This window comes from Aspergillus fischeri, genomic scaffold (assembly GCF_000149645.3).
Source record: "Aspergillus fischeri NRRL 181 1099437636266 genomic scaffold, whole genome shotgun sequence".
Classification (NCBI taxonomy): domain Eukaryota; kingdom Fungi; phylum Ascomycota; class Eurotiomycetes; order Eurotiales; family Aspergillaceae; genus Aspergillus; species Aspergillus fischeri.
The window spans coordinates 2,095,804-2,113,521 of record NW_001509760.1 but is presented as its reverse complement, the minus strand read 5'-3'; the positions used below and the strand labels follow the sequence as shown (position 1 = coordinate 2,113,521).

Sequence of the window (17,718 nt, the reverse complement as noted above, 5' to 3'; positions counted from 1 at the left end):
GCTGGATCTTGATACCATCCCTCAATATGGACCTTTCCTTTGAAGATAATGCATGGTGGAAGTACCCATCCAGTAGAGTTAATACACTCTATAGATGTAACCCATTCGCGGTTCCCTGGCTGGATAAGGAAGGGCCGACCAAGCATCTCAGCTCTTGTAACTACCTTAGCAGTAGCTACTAAGCCCATTGCAAAGCCAGTTTCATCAAAGTTGTAGATATCTTCTAGCGCAATCCCATGCTGCATCATTGTGATCTGGACACGATTGAACCATTCTTGGATGATCTTTGGGTCTTCACATTTGGCACGCTGGTGATTATAGCGCCTAGAGAATCGGGTTTTGATCTCATCATGCCGTTTAATGAAGTTATATACCCAATTCTCTCCAACAGTTTGGATAGTAGGTAAACCACGCTTTGCAAGGAGGATATTTGCCATTTCTCGCACATGAGACGGTCGGGGAGCCGCTCCACGTTGATCCATAGATAAAATCCATCTAATAAGCGATTCCTCTTCATTCTGAGTCATTTTATGCCCATTGGCGCGTGTCTCAGCCCGAAAACCATGCCCATTCCATCGCCGCTGGAGAGTTGTACGGGGTACATTAAAAACACGTGCTGCTTCACGAACAGTGCGAATTTCTTGCTTTTTAAGGGCTGATATAGCAAGAATTATCCGTCCTTCTTGCTCAACTGAATTTTGTAACTTTGTAGATGATTTTGGTGGCATGATTGATGTTTGAACTGCCTTACTCTCTTGAGAGTACGTAGAAACGCGTGAGGTGGCCCGCTCGGTTGTGTGGCCCGCTCGGTTGTGGATTACGTTATTGCCAAGCCTCATTGCACGTGATAATATGGCTGATGAAATCAGCTTGGCGTCTTACCTCATCACCCAAAAGTCTCGTAGGATACTCCCAAAACAAGCGACTCGTGCTCCTCCTTCGTTGACCCTTCTTTACCCAAAGATCACGATTTTGCATAGGCTGCAATTTGTACTTGGTTCTTCTTGCTATAGGAGAAGCAGATTTTGTTGCGATAGCACCCCCCTTTGAACGGGTGGCGCGGGACCTATTATTGTACGGCCGTCTATCCTTTGCATCGATCGCATCCAACACCACACGCTCGTCACAATGACCACAGAGATCGCGGCTGGTACTCCTCTGGCGGAGGCCTTGAGCAATGCCATCCAGCCCAAACTCGCAGAAATGGGTTGGACCTCCGATGGCGGCGACGATTCAGCTTTGATTGAATACATTATCCTGATGCTTGTCAACGGCAAAAGTCAAGAACAAATTGCAGACGAACTTTCCAATGATTTGCTCGGCCTTGGCAGTGAAGGAGATACACAAGCTTTGGAGTTCTCAAGGTGGCTCTTCGAACAGGTCGAAGTCCTTAATCGACAGATCAACGGCGGTGGCGCACCGGTCGCAAACGAGACGGCACAGGCTATACCGTCGTTCAACGACCAAACAGCGACTTCGCAAGAGGGTAATGGAGGAGGAGATCAGGATGCCACTATGAACATGGTTGATGGCTCGCACACGGATGATTCGATGTGGGTTCCCGCTCTAAGGCACATGTCACGGACTTCAGCTAACAATGATGGTCTCAGACCTACAGGACCGAAGGCGATGCGTGGCGGCCGCCAAGCTGGGAGGGGTCGGATGTTGAACCAGATCAACAGAGCTTTAGATCGCAACAGTGACTCAACTTTGCACCGTGTCCGCGGCCAACATGGCCGGATCAATTCTCATGGTCGGGACCACACCAAAGGACGGCCTCATCAGAACGGCGGGGGTAGGCGGCAAATGAATAACGGACTGCCCATGGGTGCCGCCCAATCAATGATGAACATGAGCCCGCAAGATCAGATGCACTTGATGTCGCTGCTAGAGGAACAAGCTCGGATGATGGCGCAGCTCATGCCGGGTTTTGTCTCACCTGCGATCAATCCGGCCTTTCAACAAAACAACCAACAGCAACAAGGGCGCTCCTTGTTCGACCGTGTTGAGCGTCAAGGACGTCCACATGGTAACTTCTCTAATCGTGCCCAGCACCACGGCGTCTCGGCAAAATCACCCACCGACGGCGACATGGATACCAAGCCTGATGGCGCACAGGATGAGAGCAATCCGGACAGTGTCTGCCGCTTCAATCTTCGCTGTACCAGAAAAGACTGCCCCTTTGCGCACCAGTCACCTGCTGCGCCGGACGGCACTCCTGTGGACGTGGCCGATATATGCCCATACGGCGCCGCGTGCAAAAACCGGAAATGTACAGGGCGCCATCCTTCTCCCGCCGTCAAGTCCGCACACCAGGCCGAGGAGCTCTGCAAGTTCTTCCCCCATTGTACCAACCCTCACTGCTCCTTCAAACACCCCTCAATGCCTCTGTGCCGCAACGGTGCCGACTGCACTGCGGAAGGTTGCAAATTCACCCATCTTCAAACACCTTGTAAATTCAACCCATGCCTCAACCCAAACTGTCCTTACAAGCATGCGGAAGGCCAGAAAGGTGCCTTTCCGGACAAAGTTTGGACTGCGGATCAGAACAAGCCCCGTGTCAGCGAGAGGAAGTTTGTCTCAGATGAGAATGCTGCTGAAGAGCTGATCAAGCCGGGTGCTGCAAGCGAGGATGGTAATCAGAACCAGGAAATCATAACGTGATACCCCCGCGAACGCTACGATATCTTCTAATTTCGAACGGCCATACACCGGGCCTCACTTGAACCTAGAACTTTGCTTCAAAACGTATTGTCCGAGCTTGATTCTCCTGTATTATTCTCATTTGTGGACGATGGCTGGCTGGAAGGGCGTTTGTTGATTTTCTCACCGATTCATGGGAGCAGTGTAATGACAGAACATCATCATGTTGGCTTGTAAATAGACTCTGGGTATTCATGAACGGTTTCGAAATGCGTCATACCTAAATTTTCTTCTATCAATGAGCAACTGTAGCCGTACCTCTCTCAGAAATATCCGACAAGATTGAGCAACGTCGGTTGTACTGAGGATTACCATACTTACTGGTAATTTACCGCCGGGGGTCGGAAGTTGGAGATGTCCTCTTGCATGATCGTGCCTCACTCAGTCATGTTATTTCTTCATCTTCCCTTCGATAGTCTTCCCTATAAACCATCACTGAGATGCGACTGCCATGTGCCCCTAGCCTTGCACTGAGGGCATCGCGGACGCCATTGGCGTTCGCCCGCAATGGCCAGAAGCACTCACTGCATACCGGCACCTACAACGCCGCGGTTATAGGAGGTGGCATCACAGGTCTCGCGACGGCCTTCCGCTTGTCGCAGGACCCAAAATGCACAAATATCACCCTGTACGAGAAACAACAGCGAGTCGGGGGCTGGATGATGTCGGAAACCATCCCTCTCGGCGACAATGATGGGAAAGTTGTATTCGAATATGGGCCAAGGACCCTGCGGGCTGCGACTCCCGCGTGTCTCCCACTTCTTGACTTGGTAAGGGACAACACATACACCTTCTGGTAGTATCCGGGTAGCTAACCCTTTGTTGTTTTTGTCTTGCAGCTGGTCGAGCTAGAATTACTCGAGGATGTGTTGATCACGACCAGGTCGTCCCCCGCGGCCCAAAATCGCTACATTTACTACCCCGATCACCTTGTTCGCATGCCTGGTCGCGATCCCGGCCGTAGCCTGTTCTCAGAGCTTTACTCGAACTTTCGGACATTGCTTACGGAACCTGTCTTTGACAAACTCTTGCGAAGTGTTGTGACGGAGCCACTGAAGCTGCCCCCGGAGCCCAAGTCTGTTGACTCCGACGAGTCTGTGAGGGACTTTATTTCTCGGCGACTTGCCCCCGAGATCGCAGATAACATAGTCTCGGCCGTGTATCATGGTATCTACGCCGGCGATATTGACCGGCTGAGTGCGCAGACCCTGCTGGGAACCTACAGGGACCTTGAGCATGATGACCGCCGCGTAATTGGGGGCCTTGTACATGCAGCCACCTCAGATATCACGTACAATCTGATGGATGATTGGCTGGCGCTGCACTCGCTGGCTGCGACAAAGCAGAAGAGCTATTGGAGTAGTTTGAAGACGCTGGTCAGAGACGCCAGTGTTATCACCTTCAAAAACGGCGTGCAGCAGCTTACTGATGCCTTGGCTGCGGCATTGCGCAAATCCGGGAAAGTGGACTTATTGACTGGTACAGAGGTGAAGGCTATCAGCACAAATCCCGTCAACTCCGATCTGACCGTAAGTGTAACTTTTCTGAGTAAGAGGTAACTACGTAAGTTCGTCGCTGATATGCTTGTCACAGATCCACTTCGGAGAGAGGAATTCAAATACCCATAACCGCGTGATTGCAACGAACCCGCCGCCCAACCTGGCACAGCAGTTGGCCAAGCCTACAAGGTCGGGACAGAGGCTGCCTCAAAACTCGATTCGCCAATTGCAAGAACACAACTACGCCGTGAGTGTGATGGTTGTCAACATTCTGTATGAGAATCCCAATCTACTCCCTGTCAACGGATTCGGGTACTTGATCCCGCAGTCGGTTCCGTTCGAACAGAATCCCGAGATGGCCCTAGGGGTGATCTTCGGTTCCGAGTCTAGTGTAGGTCAGGACACTGTGCCCTGCACCAAGCTCACCGTCATGCTGGGCGGGCACTATTGGGATGGGTGGAAGACGACAGACTACCCAGACCCGGATACCGCCATTGGGATGTGCCAAATCCTGCTCCAGAGACATCTTGGCATCACCGAGCAGCCTCTTCAGGCTTCTGTCAAACTGCAACGTCAAGCTATTCCCCAGTACACGGTCGGCCATCTGTCGCGCATGCGGGACCTTTCACAAACAGTGCGCCAGGATTTCAATAACCGGCTGACTCTGGCTGGAAATTGGTACAATGGCGTCGGGGTGACGGATTGCGTTCGGCAGGCGTACATGGCTGCGTCGTATGGCGTTGGCGCACTTAAGCTCGATGCACCGAGCTTTGATGTTCCCTGGATTAGGTACAACTGGCAGGGATGGGAATTAGAGGGGGGTATACCAACCTCTCCTGTGCGAATAACAGGGTCTTACAGGTCGGAACGCAAGTATTTCTTCTAGTTAGCGTCGGGGCACCCTTGCCCCTGCACAGTTGTACAATATGCGCTATCTTGCAATAGAAAGAATAATGGAATGACCATTGAATGCACTAAAATCGTTCCTAGTCTGTAATTTGATGACTATCGGGCATTTGAACACATTGGTACGGATGTGTGGGTGATCTGCGGACGAGTCAATTTGAGATAAATTACTCTTCATCTTCGACTATACCGGCCCAGCGTAGTGCGAGTTCAATCAATTGAGACTGATTCGGACGAGGACGTGTTGTCGTCGTCTGCCCATAATCCCTCCTGGAATGGGCGATGGACATACGACGCCTGGGAGACGAGGCTGTCGTTGCTGCGCGAGATAAGGCACCTGTAGTCACGGCCATATACATATGTCCGGCAGCCATTTATGATAGCGTATTGAGAGAAGACTGTGCAGCGATCCGAGAGTTAAGATGTCGAGTACTACTGAAAGACTCGAACAGTAGTGCGCAGTCCGTTCTGTTGATTCAGAAGCATGTTGCTCACAATTTCGTTCAGGCACCCTCCTTCTCCTTCTCCTTCTCTTTCTCTTTCTCTTCGGTAGAGTCCTTCTTGTCGCCATTAGCATCAAAACCCAGTGCATCAAGCTGCCGAATCAACTCCTGGATCTTGATCACTTTCTCCAACTGCTCGGGCAGCAGCGCCTCGCCCTGGTTCTTCTTGTCCCGCAGATCGCGCGCCTGTCTGAGCTTCTTCTTCAGGTTCCGTGCTTTCTTCTCCTTCTCCGCCTCAGGATCGACTTCGGGCTGCGCTTCAGCGGTCGAATCTTTCTTCTCAGCTGCAGAGGCACCCGAACGCCAGTTCTCTAGATCCCGCACACTCTGTCCATTGGCCTGTGTCGATGTCGATGTCGACTCAAACTCCTGCGCCGCCTTGGCCTTTTTCTTTGCCTCTCGCCGCTTCGCGTTCTTGTTGCTGGCTGCTGTGTTTGCTTTGTTTTCGCTCGCTTCGCTCAATCCCTCGGCGCCTGGAACCCCGCCAGAACCACGGTTTCGCCAAGCCGCGGCGGCACGGTTCTTGTACAGCTCGACATCTTCTGGTGGGCGGTAACCTGGTCGAACTTTGATCTCGCGACGCTTGGAACCGTCTGGGCGGACTGAAGAGGGGATGTAACGTTCCCCGGTTAGGGCGTCAGTAGTGATACCGGAATTTGTAGACGCCATTAAGGCTTAATCTAGGCAGAGTTGTAGTAATCGCTCGCAAATCGATGATTAAGATAATTTTGCTTAGCAGTGAGTGTGAGACTGGAAGGAAGACTACCAACTGAAGTGTTGGTATTGATTGTTGAGCGAGAAATGCTAAAGGCGGACACCTGGAGGCTCTGCGTGAGACTGGTTCCGGTCGACCAATCAGCGACCCGGTGATTCCCGCTGCTGCTTTTCGCGCCGGCTCGAAACTTCAATTCAACCTCTCCGTTTGGCAGTACCTCGCTCGTCTGCAACTGGCTTTGCTCGTCTTCCCGTTCCCTTGCCTTCCTCCCATATAAGTCATCTACAGTCACAATGGCCGGTGCTGTAAGTACTGCTAAAGTTGAATCGTGAATGGTGAATGTGCAATTGGCTAACTCCGGTCCCTCCGTCACAGATCGCTTCCGCTATCTACCAGCATGTCTCCCTGCTTATACCTGACACTTGACGACGACTTTCAAGCATCGCTAACCTAGCCTATTTTTTGCGATTGACAGGGGCCTGATCCGCAGAAACGCGGTATACCTGACCACCATCTTCGCCGGTGCCTTCGCTTTCGAGATGTACGTCTGAAACCCGATTGGACCCGAAGAGACGCAATCGTTGACAATGCTATCCGAATAGGACCTTTGACACTACTTCCAACAAGATCTGGGATACCATGAACCGCGGTGTACGTTGCCCTCCTCGATACCTGTCCCTTTGAGAGATACTGGCGGAACGTTTGACTAATGAATATACACCTTACAGCGGCAATGGAAGGACATCAAGCACCGTTACATGAACAAGGAGGAGGAAGAAGAAGACTAGAGATGTGGATGCTCGCTAGAGGAATAGAGATGCAGCACCAAGTCTCGTCAGATGCATCCTCGGGGGAGGTTGCCTGACGCCTATGTTATATTACTGCTGAGTACAGAGGGGGAATTGTTGTTATTATTTTTCAGCCCGATTGTATGCAATAGAATTTGGAAAAGCTGTAACCAACCCTTCATCATCAATTTGTTTGACCCTTGTACTTTAGAAAGTAGAAAGCTGTGTATCAAGTCCCTTTCTAGCGGGGAGAATGATGCGCGAATGGGGATTCAGTGGCGGCAAAAGACATTCAGCGGTCACCCGCTGTTTGCGTGCTCCAACGCAATCATAGCTGCTGCTACTCATCAACACACTGGGCTTTGCTTCTTGCCGTGGTAGTATCTTTTTTTGGCTGTCTTCATAGCTTTGATCTAGTGGACTTACAGAGGAAGAGAGTTTGGTAGATTCTCATGATCTGAAGCTGTTTTTTGGTGAGTTTGATCTGTACAGCTGTGCTCTGTCAGGCTTACCAGAGCTCTTCGCCCCGCCGAGGATCATATCTTCTCTCCTCCAATATTCTAATTCACCCGCCAACTAATACATGTATTTCTTGTTTTGAGTTTAGGTTTACACTATCTCCAGATCTTCTTGTTCCATATATCGTCTGTTTGTCTGTCTATATTAGCGACCTTCACGACGTCAACGCTTTCCTGCCAATTATCTATCCATACGCAGTGGAACATTCGGAATCACCCTCATTGTCCCGCCGCACAGAGCTTCGTCTCATCAAACCGACTCTACGCAGTACTGACTCCCGCTTTGGGGAGCTGAATGAGAGTTGGATCTACATTTATACCAAGCTGAATGATGCTCACGGAATGTGAGAGAAAACTTGGTGATGGCCTCCTTCGGCTTCCCTTCGAACACGGTTGTCGCTATGGACCCGAGGCCGAGCGAGATCTGCTTGAGCTCCTCTTTCGGTCACTAGTAGGCTTCGATGAAGACCGTTTACGCCAGCTCTTCCCGAACGGGTTTCCGGAAGGACCATGGAAGCTAGCCGAAGCGCAAGGTGCTCAAGAAGGAGCAGAGTACACAGAAGCTGCGCGGGGAAAGCGATGCGGCCATATTTTCCGGGCCGGGGAGGCAACATATCGATGCGTTACCTGTGCCGTCGATGACACGTGCGTCTTGTGTAGTAAATGCTTTGACGCCTCCGACCACTCGGGCCATCAGTACCAGATTTCGCTATCGTCGGGTAACTGTGGTTGCTGCGACTGCGGCGACGATGAAGCCTGGCGGTATCCTTTGTTCTGCGCGATTCATACCGATCGCGGCGATACCAAGGGCAAGCAGCGCGCTCAGACTTTCCTGCCCCCGGATTGGGCGGAAAATATCAGACTTACGATTTCCCGAGTGATGGACTATTTTTGCGATGTCATTTCGTGCTCTCCGGAACAGCTGAGATTACCCAAGACAGAGGATGGCATAAGACAGGATGAAGTGGCATCCCGGCTCACCGGAGATTGGTACGGCGGCGGAGATCAGGCGGAGGAAGAACCGGAATGGGCTTGTGCCCTCTGGAATGATGAGAAACATACTATTCGGGACGTAGCTAATCAGGTCGCTCGGGCTTGCCGGGAACGAATCCGCTTTGGTGAGAAAAAAGCCTACGAAACCAATGATATCGGGAGGACCGTGGTCAGACAATCCAAGGACTTGGCCCAACTGCTGAAGGTATCCCAAGTCCTCGAGCAGATCAAGGTTACCACTACAGTGCGATCTGCTCGCGATACATTCCGCGAGCAAATGTGCGGAACTATTGTCGAATGGCTTTCTGATATTGCGGGATGCACCGTACTGGAGGACGATCAGATTTTGCGGCACGTAATCTGCGAAGAGCTTCTCAGTCCTTGGCGACAAGGCAGTGGTGCCTATAACGCCAGTATTGGATTGAAAGGCATCGATGACCACGCAAGGCAGGACCATTCGCCATACCGCACGTTAATGCTGGCTGCCGTTGCCCCTCAAGCTCAAGTGATATTCGCTCCTGAAGCAGACATTGAAGATGATGAGGAAGATAATGGTAATGGTAATGACGAAGGAGAGGGCGACGATGACGAGGATCATGCCGAGACGCATGAAGATGCGGATGACGAGGACGAGGAGATGGAGATCGATTTGAACAGATTGCGAGAAGAGGTAGAGGAAGATGAAGATATGGTCATGGGCAATGCTGATAACGACCTAACCTTCGAAATGGCGAATATGCTCGAGGATCTGCGTCAGAGGCGGATGGCATTGATGGATGAGCAGGAACGACGGGAACGGGAGGAATTGCAAGCGCAGCAAGAGCAGTCTCGAGCGCAGGACTCACAACAGGCTCAGCACGACATTCATCCGGCCGGTGACGAGCACAGCGCTGACGACAGCGGTGAATGCGCTGACATTTCCACCGTTGCCATTCCTAAAACTCCCTCCGGGGTGGTCAAGCCCCCTCCAGCCAGGGCGCCAGGGTATTGGCTGGCTCGGCCTGCTGGCTTTTCGTGCAGGGAGAACGTACCTGTCTACGAGAACTTTTATCAGCGTACGCGACTGGACTGGATGATTCTCTTCGATCTGAGATTGTGGAAGAAAACGCGCACTGATCTTCGCGATCTTTACATCGGCACCGTGGTCAGTGTTCCGCAATTCAAACGAATTTTGGGCCTGCGCATGTCGGCCCTCTACACCGCATTGGCGCAATTATACCTCATTGCCGATAGAGAACCAGATCACTCTATTGTGAACCTTTCCTTGCAGATCCTCACAACGCCGTCAATAACTGAAGAGATCGTGCGGCGTGGAAACTTTTTGACCAAAGTGATGGCTATCCTGTACACGTTCTTGACCACAAGACAGGTCGGCGAGGCATATGAGGTCAATCCGAACGCAACATTGGCGTTTGACGCAGGCACAGTCACCAACCGGCGCCTTTACCACTTCTTCCTAGATCTGCGTTACCTTTTGCAATCCGAGTATGTACAGCACCACGTTCGTACCGAGGAGCAATATCTTTCTCAATTCCTAGACCTTGTCAAGCTTTCCCAGGGTATCTGTCCGAATATCCGCGCAGTTGGGGAACATGTTGAGTACGAGCCAGACGCCTGGATAAGCGCGTCGATTTTGATGCGAGAAATCAATCGTCTCTGCCGCCAGTTCTGTGAAGCTTTCCGCAATCCTGAAGTCGATGGTGGAAAAAATCTGTTCAGGGCAATCCGAATGGCTACTGTTTCGGCAATTGTTCACTCCGCCGGGTTGGAGCGCCAGAGATTCGATCAGGCAGAGGTCAAAGAGTACGTCCGTTTCAAGCTGCTGCTGTGCTTTGATTTCGAGGTCGACCACACTGGTCAAATTCCGCGTCATCGCGTGGTGGACTTTGTCGTCGAGAAGGGGTCTATCAGCTTTCACCATGCACTGCATTACACACTCTCGTGGTTGCTCGAATGTGCGCGTAATGTGAGCGGTGTTCAAATGCGCGATGTTCTCTTAGATGCCGCTCGCATGGCCAACGACAATATTATTCGCGACAGCTCCCTCACACCGGATGACTTGCTGCTTACCATGTTTGACTATCCATTGAGAGTATGCGCGTGGCTGGCACAGATGAAGGCCGGAATGTGGGTTCGCAACGGCCTCAGTCTTCGGCATCAGATGTCTCAGTACCGGGGAGTGTCATCGCGTGATTTTGCGTATTACCGCGATATCTTTCTGCTGCAGACCGCTTTAGTGACCTGCGATCCAAGCAGGGTTCTGGCATCGATAGCAGATCGTTTCGGCATGGTAGACTGGATGACCAGAAACTATACTCCACGCTCTGGATACGAGGATGCGCAGATCATTGATGTAGCCGAGGAGTTTGTGCATTTGTTGATCATCCTGCTGACTGACCGGAATTCACTCGAGGCCATCGACGATAACGAATCTGTGACTCGTGACAATATCCGAAGAGACATTGCCCATGTCTTATGCTTCAAGCCTCTTTCGTTCTCCGACCTGTCAACGCGCTTGAGTGATAAGCTACTTGATTCGAGCATGTTCCAAGAGACGTTGGAAGAGGTTGCAGGATTCCGTCCGCCTGAAGGGCTGAACGACACTGGCACTTTTGAGCTCAAGCCGGAATATATTAATCTCATTGACCCCTATAGCGCTCATTACACCAAAAATCAACGAGATGAGGCAGAGAGCATCTACAGGGAATGGGTAGCTAAAAAGACGGGAAAGAAAGCGTCAGATATCGTTTTTGAGCCACATCTGCGACCTATCACTTCCGGCGCTTTCTCTGATCTTTCCCATTTCACAAGGACTCCGCTTTTCGCTCAGCTTATCCATCATTGCCTCGATTATGTCATGTCGTCAAAGGAATGTTCGCCGACTATCCCATCTACCCGCGTTGAAACCTTCCTTCAAGTGGTATTACATCTCATCCTGGCCGCCACCCTTGAGGACAATAGTCAGGAGGACGAGATGGCAGATGAGGCGAGGGAATCATTCATTTCTAATGCATTGTCTAGAGCCAGAGGGACTCAGGCGGGCAATCTGACCATCATCGGCTTGCTAGAGAAGATATCCGTCATGCCCGAATTCTCTGCCTGCGGGCCGAAGATTCGTCACATTCTCAAGCGTCTATGGCAGAAGCGCCCACGGGCGTATGCTTCTGCTACGGCTTCCTTGACGTTCCCATTCGACAGAGTGGACACGAATTCTCCTGCCATTGATGTTGATAGTGAGAAGGAGTTAAAGAAGAAACAAGCACTTGAGCGACAGGCAAGGGTGATGGCTCAATTTCAACAACAGCAGCAGAATTTCCTGAACAGTCAAGGCGCCATTGATTGGGGAGAGGAGGATTTCAGCGATATCGAGTCGGAGCCCGAGGCCGCTCCCGAGGCCAAGCTCTGGAAGTACCCCAGTGGAACCTGCATTCTCTGTCAGGAAGAAACGAATGATTCGAGGCTATACGGCACATTTGCCCTGGTTCAGGACAGCAATATTCTGCGACAGACTGACGTTCAGGATCCCGACTGGATCAGAGAGGTGCTCAAGACACCATTAAGTCTTGACAAGTCTGCTGAGGACATCCGGCCATTCGGTGTAGCAGGTGAGAACCAGGTCACCGTGAAACGACTGGACTCTACTGGCGGTGAGGTCATCAGTGAGAAGATTGGTCTTAGCAAAGGTTTCGACGCGAAGAACACGGTTCGTGGGCCTGTGACGACTGGCTGTGGACACATCATGCACTTTTCATGTTTCGAAGTCTATTATGCAGCCACCCAGCGTCGTCATACTCACCAAATCGCACGAAACCATCCTGAGCGCTTGTTCCTTAAGGAATTCGTCTGTCCACTTTGCAAGGCCCTCGGGAACGCATTTCTTCCGATCGTTTGGAAAGGCAAGGAGGAGTCATATCCCGGCCCTCTTAGCACCAACATTTCATTTAACAACTTTCTAAGCACGGAACTCAGAACTGCGCTCTCTCAGCCGCAGAATCATGCTATCCTTGTAGAGAAGGACTCGTTGCAACTGCAGTCGTATCATGACATGTTCCTTGACTACCTTCAAAGGGCGTTTGTTCCTCCCCTTGCCAACCAGATTGAACAATTGGTGTCCGGTTCTCCGCCACCGACGACGGAGCACCCGCCTCAAGTGAGAATGCCGATGCCAGGTTTGTTCCCATCCCACGAAGACGCCAGCGCATCCAGCCCACTACAACCGGTCTCGTCGACTCCGGATGAAAGCCCCATGTTTGAGCTTTTGCAAATCTACAAGCGTCTTAAGAAGACTCTCCGAACGAACCACATCCATTCGACCTTCAATCACCCCCCTGAAACTATCCACAGCGGTAACGACGATCTCGTTCACACCGACTCTTTGTTCTCGAGCTTCGGTTACAGCATTGCCGCCGTCGAAATCGCCCAGCGGGGTGTCGAATCGGAAGCAGGGTCAACTCTGCTCGATAAGATTCCCCAGCTGACCCTCACTCATCTCCGTGTGCTGGCCGAAACTGCCTTATCATATGCTGCAGTCGGGTGTTTGTACAAGAGCGGCGGTCATCACAGCCGTGCTGCCGATGAATTTCAGGAAATACATCGTCAGAAGATTTGCCAGTTATTTGTTGGTCATCCTTGTTTGGTCGGCACAGCACTGCTCGATGCAGCCCGTGATATTGAGCCCATGCTGGCCAAGGATACATTTGTCTTCCTGGCAGAATGCTCCCTGTCTCTGTTGTCCGTGCTGAAGATTGATGTACGCCACCTCGTCCAGCTGTGCTATGTGGCTGAGATCGTCAAAGTGGCCATGACCTACATCTTGCATCCCCAAGGACTGAAGAAGGAACTTGTCGAACACGGAGACGCGCATTATCTCTTGGACGTTGAGCTATCGGATGAGCGGTATGAGTATACTCGCCATTTCTTCAACGCCATCGTCGGTGAGTTGAGGGAGAACTCGTTCCGTCATGATGAAGGATCTTCGTTTGCTGCAGACAGTGGCTACGTCAAGGATGGCGAGGACTCAGCAACGCCAGGCATAATCATCGCGCTGAGACGGCTAGTATCGAGCTACGCCCTAGCCTTCCTCCGAAAGGTTGTCATCCTGCTTCACGTGCAGCATGGTGTCGAGTTCCCGACCGCTGGATTCAACGACATGGGAGCTTCAGAGCTGAACCGCCTGACGAAACTGCTGCAACTTCCTTCTCTCGACGAAATATTCTCGTCTCTCAACCCTGCGAAGAAAACCAACGAGCTTGATGCCGTGGTTGCCGGCTGGATCTCTCACTGGAACAGTTCTCGCGTAGGCACCCGCATTACTGACCACCAATTGTGGCCAAGTCTTCCTCATCCGGCTATCTTCGAGCTGATCGGGCTCCCGAAATACTATGACATCTTGATCGAAGAAGTCAACCGGAGACGGTGTCCGAAGACGAAGAAGGAATTGACGGACCCCAGTATTTGCCTTTTCTGTGGAGATATCTTCTGCTCGCAAGCTGTGTGCTGCTCGGTGGACAATAGAGTAGGCGGCTGTAACCAGCATCTGCAGAAGTAAGTGATCAAACATCCCCTGCATGTCCCTCTTTTGATAAGTGCTGACTCGCACACCACTAGATGTGGCAAAAACGTGGGCCTCTTCATCAACATCCGCAAATGCGCGATCCTCTACCTCCATAACAAGAACGGCTCCTGGCACTTCGCTCCATACCTTGACCGCCATGGCGAGGTTGATCCGGGACTCCGACGAAACCGGCAACTGATTCTGAATCAAAAACGATATGATCGACTCCTCCGTGATGTGTGGCTGAATCACAACATTCCTGCCACGATCAGTCGCAAGCTGGAGGCAGACATCAATAACGGGGGATGGGAAACCCTTTGAAGTTCTTTCCGCGGGTGAAATAGTGGTAGATATACTCTAATCTTCTCGTACTTTTCGAAGCTTCCTATGTGGAATTAGTGTTACATAGCCCTTGACCTCGCTGAATAAAAGCGTTATGACTTTCGCTAGATTTCCCGTGCCATGATACAGTTGGCAACAATCTTCAATTGCAAGTACGCAGTCCAGAATTATCCTTCAATGCTCGCTTTCGTAGGAATGCTTCCCTTCTTTCTTCCGTATAAAGGCTTGGCTTGCCCCATACGGATGCAGTAGTAGCCTCAAATGCCGCCAAGAACCCTGACGTACCCGTGTGGAGTGCAAAGACACAGCTCCGCCGCTTTTTTTTCCACTCCGCCCGACGATTATCACGATCGGACATCGGACGCGATAAAGAGGAAATGAACGAGGAAGCAATCTGAACAACCAAAATCCATTCTCTTGCGGCAGATATATTAGGTTCAGCGTGCACAACATACTATTGATGTAGATATTCTACCTCTACGACCGTCTCTCTACCTCTACGATCTATCATCATGAACAACCAGCAATTCCGACGACTGGTATTAGACACACCCTCTGCCAGCACTAAAACCAACAAGACAAGTCCCGGCAATGAAACATCCCCAAAGCAAGATGCAGGCGTGACCGGTGCAACGCCGCGCGCTCTCGCCCTCGGATCAAGAATGCGCTCCAGCATCCCAATGACACCGTATGTAACTCCCTCATGTCAACTGGATCCCATATGAGAGAAGAATAGAGCAGAATGAATCTCAAGCTAACTGGGCTTTGTTCCTACGATTAGGCGCTCAGTAACAAAAGTCGATTTCGCCCGGCAATTGGCCGAACAACGCCGCGAGTCCCAGCAGCCACCCACGAAACGGTTCAAGTCGTCCGCCGCTCCCAAGGGCACGAAACTGCCTACAGGGTATCAGGATCGAGCTGCGCTGCTGCGGCAAGAACATGATGAAAGTGGCTCGGATATCGAGAAGCGCGTTCAGGCGCTGGAGGAGATGGTTAAGCTAGGGCAGATCGACCAGGCGACGTTTGACAAGATACGGTCTGAGCTGGGGGTGGGCGGTGACCTTAAGAGTACGCACATGGTGAAAGGTTTAGACTGGGAGCTTCTGAAGCGTGTCAAGGCAGGGGAGGATGTAACGAAAGCGTCCGAGGAAGGGCCGGCTTCGGCCGAACCACAGAATGAAGAAGGGCTTGATCAGGCTGAGGATGTGGACGAGGCATTCGACCGTGTTTTGGAGGAGAAGGAGCAGACTGTGCTACCTTCTGCGCCGAAGGAAAAGAAGGAAAAGAAAGGAACCATGGCACCGCCGCTGCTGCCTGCGAAGAAAACGCGGGATGAAATACTACGAGAGTTAAAAGCTAGCCGTGCGGCAGCGGCAGCTGCTACTGCTACGTCGCATTCTCCTGAGCCAGCGTTGGGTGGCAAATTTAAGAGAATCGGTGAATCCAAGGTTGAGAAGAAAAGGTTCATTGAGCAAGATGAGAACGGGAGACGGAGGGAGGTGCTTGTGATAACGGATGCAGAGGGCAAGACCAAGAGAAAAGTGAGATGGCTTGACAAGCCTGGTGAGGGCAATGGCTTGCTCGTACCTGAAAAAGACGCGAAACCACTGGGTATGGAGGTTCCAGCCGAAATTGCTGCTAAGGTAGCTGCCCCTCCTTCTACAGATCAGGATGACGATATCTTTGAGGGAGTAGGAGCCGATTACAATCCGTTAGGGGACGAGGATGAGGACGATAGTTCTTCGGATGAGGACGAAGGACAGATTCAAACTACAGAAAAGACAATCATTAGCGCGAAAGAAGAGGAACCCGCTGTCGAGCCGCACAAACCTCGCAATTACTTCTCTACCTCCGCAAAGGATGAACCCCCAGAGTCTGACCGTCGTGCTAACCCCCTAACCACGGATCCGACTTTGCTGGCAGCGTTAAAGCGGGCTGCTGCCTTGCGGCAGGCGTCACCCTCTGCAGGGGCGGTTTCTGGGGAAGGAGAGGAAGACGTCGATGACGAAACTCTCTTGCGTCGAAAGAAGTTTCTCGAGGAAGCTCGACGCCGCGAAGCACTGGACGCTGCGGATTTGGACTTTGGATTTGGAGGGAGTCGCATTGAAGACGAGGAAGATGACGAGGCGGTCGTGTTTGAAAACGAAGGGGGCAAGAAGAGGAAGAGGGGTCCCAAGAAGAAGAAAGGCGACAAGAATAGTGCAGCTGATGTGTTACGTGTTCTGGAAGGGAGGAAGAAAGACTGATTCGGTTGTAACAGTAGCATTCATGTATGGACGATACCATGGCTATCCTTTCGAATTTGACTCATTTCCACCACTCTGTGTTTCTATTATAGGCATATCAACAAGCGTTGTTTAGGGTTCCCCGCAACTAGACCCCAGAAGATCTTATCTTCCCATGTTTTCCACTTTGTTGTTGCCGTCCTCGACTATATGATTTGACCGTGTGAGCACTGAGTACCTGAGTACCAACACATTCACTCTGCTGGGTCTCTGCCTGTTCTGTTTCTTCTCTCACTCGTCGTCCTCTGTGCACATCGATTACCTCAGTCTTCGTTAATGGCCCTGTGAATGCCTGCTGACGCGAAGATTTTCTCGCTTGTTTCTCTCCAGTATAAATTCCCCTCGACCCCCCATCTTCCTCCATCATTCCTCCATCATTCCTCCAACTCTCCATCTCACTCTGAGTTGCTTTACCCTGTAGATGAGTAGCTTAGACCTATTCCTTCGTTTCATCTCTTGGCTCACTACCCTTTCTTTTCTTTGTTCTACTCTCTCTCTCTCTTTTTTCTTTTTTCTTTTCTCCTGTTCCCACTTGGACTCACTTGAGACTTCATCAGTTGGGCTCAAAGTTTAGCTGCTTGATTCCATCCAAAAGCTTCATTCTTTCAGGTAAGAACCTGAGCTTTTTCTTCTTTATCGTCAAGGGATTGTGGTGGCATGGGTTCACCGAGTTATCCGTTCGAGGCTGCTCCTTCTTTCAGTTATGGCTGTCATAATGTGCCCTGGCTGCGAGCTCATCGGCCCCAGTGAAGCCTGCTGACTAGTCTTGACTTCAAGCTTGTCACACTTCACAGCTCGAGAAGAAGCTTACCAGTAAGTCCTTGCCTATGTCAAGGCTGCGAGCTTCACAGCTCGTGCAGATGTCCTAGAGTTCCTTCATGGTCCTTGGCTTCTGCTGGTGGACATGCCTGG

At 51.3% G+C, this 17,718-nt stretch overlaps 6 protein-coding genes across 6 annotated transcripts, besides 5 other annotated features; 5 read left to right on the top strand and 1 right to left on the bottom strand.

Annotated features, from left to right (window-relative positions):
• Positions 1-11: 11 nt before the first annotated feature.
• Positions 12-683: a mobile genetic element.
• A 98-nt stretch (positions 684-781) lies between these two features.
• Positions 782-815: a microsatellite.
• A 313-nt stretch (positions 816-1,128) lies between these two features.
• Positions 1,129-2,664, top strand: NFIA_054100 (mRNA-binding protein NAB2; the record flags this gene model as incomplete). The annotated part of the gene is made up of 1 exon (XM_001257960.1): positions 1,129-2,664. The coding sequence occupies one exon, from the start codon at positions 1,129-1,131 to the stop codon at positions 2,662-2,664; it is 1,536 nt and encodes a 511-aa protein (XP_001257961.1).
• A 479-nt stretch (positions 2,665-3,143) lies between these two features.
• hem14 (oxygen-dependent protoporphyrinogen oxidase) lies at positions 3,144-5,088 on the top strand (the record flags this gene model as incomplete). Its single annotated transcript, XM_001257959.1, has 3 exons — positions 3,144-3,473; positions 3,543-4,232; positions 4,297-5,088. 3 exons carry the CDS (start codon positions 3,144-3,146, stop codon positions 5,086-5,088), a joined length of 1,812 nt encoding a protein of 603 aa, XP_001257960.1.
• A 523-nt stretch (positions 5,089-5,611) lies between these two features.
• Positions 5,612-6,280, bottom strand: NFIA_054080 (putative RNA binding protein Pym; the record flags this gene model as incomplete). Its single annotated transcript, XM_001257958.1, has 1 exon — positions 5,612-6,280. The coding sequence occupies one exon, from the start codon at positions 6,278-6,280 to the stop codon at positions 5,612-5,614; it is 669 nt and encodes a 222-aa protein (XP_001257959.1).
• Positions 5,621-5,653: a microsatellite.
• Positions 6,281-6,619: 339 nt separating the features above from the next.
• Positions 6,620-7,114, top strand: NFIA_054070 (cytochrome b-c1 complex subunit 9; the record flags this gene model as incomplete). Its single annotated transcript, XM_001257957.1, has 4 exons — positions 6,620-6,654; positions 6,802-6,867; positions 6,929-6,977; positions 7,055-7,114. 4 exons carry the CDS (start codon positions 6,620-6,622, stop codon positions 7,112-7,114), a joined length of 210 nt encoding a protein of 69 aa, XP_001257958.1.
• Positions 7,115-7,960: 846 nt separating this feature from the next.
• NFIA_054060 (putative ubiquitin-protein ligase E3 component (UBR1)) lies at positions 7,961-14,500 on the top strand (the record flags this gene model as incomplete). The annotated part of the gene is made up of 2 exons (XM_001257956.1): positions 7,961-14,169; positions 14,233-14,500. 2 exons carry the CDS (start codon positions 7,961-7,963, stop codon positions 14,498-14,500), a joined length of 6,477 nt encoding a protein of 2,158 aa, XP_001257957.1.
• Positions 9,157-9,270: a microsatellite.
• Positions 14,501-15,033: 533 nt separating the features above from the next.
• NFIA_054050 (uncharacterized protein) lies at positions 15,034-16,767 on the top strand (the record flags this gene model as incomplete). The annotated part of the gene is made up of 2 exons (XM_001257955.1): positions 15,034-15,209; positions 15,303-16,767. 2 exons carry the CDS (start codon positions 15,034-15,036, stop codon positions 16,765-16,767), a joined length of 1,641 nt encoding a protein of 546 aa, XP_001257956.1.
• A 390-nt stretch (positions 16,768-17,157) lies between these two features.
• Positions 17,158-17,191: a microsatellite.
• Between the last annotated feature and the right edge of the window lie 527 nt (positions 17,192-17,718).